This window comes from Myotis brandtii, unplaced genomic scaffold (assembly GCF_000412655.1).
Source record: "Myotis brandtii unplaced genomic scaffold, ASM41265v1 scaffold797, whole genome shotgun sequence".
Classification (NCBI taxonomy): Eukaryota; Metazoa; Chordata; class Mammalia; order Chiroptera; family Vespertilionidae; genus Myotis; species Myotis brandtii.
In genome coordinates, this window is record NW_005371210.1 from 433,381 (window position 1) to 436,617 (window position 3,237).

The 3,237-nt window shown below is 65.6% G+C and overlaps 1 protein-coding gene across 1 annotated transcript in view; it reads right to left on the reverse strand.

Annotated features, from left to right (window-relative positions):
- Nucleotides 1-2,831, reverse strand: part of CCDC57 (coiled-coil domain containing 57) — a 42,053-nt gene extending 39,222 nt beyond the window's left edge. The window contains exons 1-3 of the mRNA XM_014531243.1: nt 2,703-2,831; nt 1,054-1,155; nt 1-89 (exon numbers count right to left, since the gene is read on the reverse strand). The exon at nt 1-89 is cut by the window's left edge and continues 32 nt beyond it. Of these exons, the coding sequence (XP_014386729.1) occupies nt 1-89; nt 1,054-1,155; nt 2,703-2,831 (320 nt within the window). The remainder of the gene's footprint in view (nt 90-1,053; nt 1,156-2,702) is intronic.
- Between the last annotated feature and the right edge of the window lie 406 nt (nt 2,832-3,237).

A 3,237-nucleotide genomic window follows, 5' to 3' on the forward strand; every position in this document is an offset into this window, starting at 1 on the left:
GCTTTGGCCGCCTGCGCGCTCTGCAGGGACTCGGCAGCCTGGGCCCCGGCCTCTCTCAGCGCCGCCAGCTCTTTGTTCAGAAGCTTAACCTGAGACAGGAAGAGGCTTCAGGACGAGGCTGTGAGCGTCACCCATCGGGATCGGGAGAGAATGCCGGCAGCTCCCCCGGGGGGCCCACGCCCTGGAGAGCTCCGCACCCCCACGAGGCCACGTGACCCAGCCGGCACTAGCGGGCCAGTGTACCTGCTTCATTTCCTCACATGAGGTGTGAATACGATTTAGATCTGGACTCACACATGCAGGTGGAGGTGGAGGGAACGGGCTGAAATCCCGGCCGCACACTCCATTTTTAACTAACTTCTCTGGCCTCAGTTTCCTCGACTAACATCTGGGGACGGAATAGCTGCTGCCCCGAACAGCTCCCGGGCGTGAGCCCTGGGGGCAGCAGTGTTGGGGTCTGGAACCCACTCGCACAGCAGGTGGGGCCAGGGCCTGCACCTGGGACTCCCCCTGCCCTCCCCCCTGCAGCCCCCCTACAGGAGTGTCCTCCATGCTGTGGAGCAGAGGGTGACCCCCACAAATCTCCTCTCCCCTGGCGCTCAGAAGTCCCCACAGTGGCCTGGTGAGGGTCACTGTGGGCAGCCCAGCCTCGCGGTCTGGATGCCTCGCTGGCCCTGGGGCAGGTGGGGCCCATGGGCACTGGTGTCTGTGCCAGGAACTGAGACCAGGGATGGGCTCCAGCCCAGAGAACCGCCAGGGTCCTTGGGCCCGATGGCGAGTGCTGCCCATGGACTGCAGGCTGGGGGCGGGGGGGCTGGCAGTGGGCAGGGACCTAGCTGACCACGAGGACAGGGCGTCCATCCTACTAGCACCAGCCAGGGCCGCTGGGCCGGGCCAGGCGTCGCCCCCTATCACCTCCCCTGCACAGACAGCTCCCTCTCCTCAGGCTGATCCCTGTGGGGGCTCTGTGCAAAGGAAGAGGCCCTCCTGTGGCCCGACTCTCCGTTCAGAGGTCACCTCACCACTAGAGGCCCTGGCAGACGCGCCCGTTACCTTGAGCTCGTGGGTTAGGACTGTGCTGCTCATGCTGTCGGCGTGCAGCCGGAACCCGTGCTCCCTCTTCTGCACTTCAGATTCGAACTCCAGCAACAGCTCCTGGGGGTGGGAGAGGGTGAGCGGGCGGGACAGTGGGCCCGGGGTGCACACGGAGCCTCAGGCGTCTCGGAGGGAGCGGCCTGGCGGCAAGCCGTCCTGTGGCTGCAATCCTCGCTATGCAGTATGCTGAGCTGCCCCGCGCACACTGAGCTGCAGGGAGGCCCAGGGCGAAGCGTAAAGACGGAGGACCAGACACGAGCCCTGGCCGGACCACCACTCCGAACGGCTTTCCGGTGGGTTCCTCGAGTCTCTGAGGCCATGCTCACGCCCACCACCAGTGTCACTCCTCCTGACCTGCTGGTTTCTTGCTACAACAGACAGGCAACCAGTTGGGCAACCCTACCCCAGGCCTCCCGTTACACCAGGCCCTTCCCAGCTTCACCCAGGGCTCATTCTAAAGGCAGATGCAGTCACCATGACGACGATAACACTGCCCCTGCCCACCCAGCAGTCGCATCCCAGCGCTCCCGCCACGCCCAGTGCCATTTCTCCTGGCATTTGAAGCACCCGCCTCCCACCCTCCTCTCTGCTTCTCTGTGTCTGTCTGTCTTGTTCCCTCCTGTTTCCTTAGCGGCGCCCCTTCCCAGGATGCACCCCGCAGTGCGACCTTCCTCCCCTGCACAGCCTCGCAGCTCCCGCCGACTGCAGCCACTGCATAGCTGCCCCCGGCCTGTCCCTGCAACCCCTGCAGCCACTCTCTTGGGTCCCTCCTGCTGGGAAGAGCCTCCTGCCCCCAGAATGCCCCCAATGTGACAGTCGGGGCCCACCCGTCAGGTCCTGCCTGCAGGTATGGGAGCCGGGAGCCCAGCACTTCGGCCAGTCTCACGTCTTCCAGGCTCACTGGCTCCCGCCTCCCGTGAGCATCCAGCTGGCTCAGCGACTGGGGACACAGGGAGCCCGCGCTGGGCCCACACCTGGCCGTCATGAATGCCTGGCTGTCGCTCTCCGGGGGGAGGGGCCTCACACTGTGCAGGTGGGACTGCAGAGCCACCCTTCACTGTTTGTACCCTCTGAGGAGCAAAACGAAGTACCAGGGTCGCATGAGTAACCTTACTGATGCCAGAAGGTGAACATCATCGCATCCACTGGTCCTGAGGTGTCACGGGACCAAGCACTGCCCTCTGCGCAGAGCTCTGCAGGCTGTGGCCACCAGGGGGCAGGCGGAGCCCGGCCTGTGACCCAGGGAACTCAGCCCAGGACCAGAACCCCCGCCCACCCGGGGATGCTGCTGCGGCACGGCCACCCTGTCCCCGCCTCCCCGACAGGCAGCCCCTGGGGACCTCTCCTGCTCGCCCCCTGCCAGCGTCCTGCAGCCAAAGGGCCCCACCTGACCTGTCCTCACCCTGGGCTCAGCCCCCACAGCTCCTCTGTCTACACCCACCCACCCTCCGGGGAAGCCCAGGTCCCAGCTCAGCACACTGGGACCCCGCTCTGACTGCAGCCCTTCAGCTGTGATCCCCCAGATGCCAGACAGTTACTAGTGGTCGTCTTCCCGAACCCGGGACACCGGGCAGGGCAGTCCGCGCAGGGCCCGGCGCGCCTCCTACCTGTCTCTGCAGAGCCAGCTCGCCGTCCAGCTCCTGGAGCTTCCTCTCCAGCTGCCACTTCAGCTTCTCATACTGTTCCCGCTGGCGGTCGATCTCAGCATTCTTGTCGCTGGGCAAAGACAACAGCATCACGAGAAGCCCCACTGGACAGTGCTCAGAGGATGCGACGCCGGGAGCCGTGTGAGTGTGAATGGTACTTTGCTTTTGAGGGGCGGCGTCAGCAGGACCCAGAGAGCAGCACTGACACCCACACCAGAGCCTGCCCAACAGCAGAGCCTGCACCCACCGGGGCCTGTGCTTCGACCGGAATCAAAGAGTGAGGGCTCGGTGCACAGGCGACACCACCCACTGAGCACACTGGCCAGGGCCACAGTGTCCTTTTTACCAGGATCGGGAGTGGCCTGACGCCAGCGTCTGCACTACGGGCGAGCAGTGAGCAAGGCACTGCCTGCTCCGGGAGAGGCTGGACCCGGTGGGGCGGGGTGGGGTGGGGGTGGCCAGCTCTGTGCCTGCCGGGGGCGTGGGCCCAGCACCC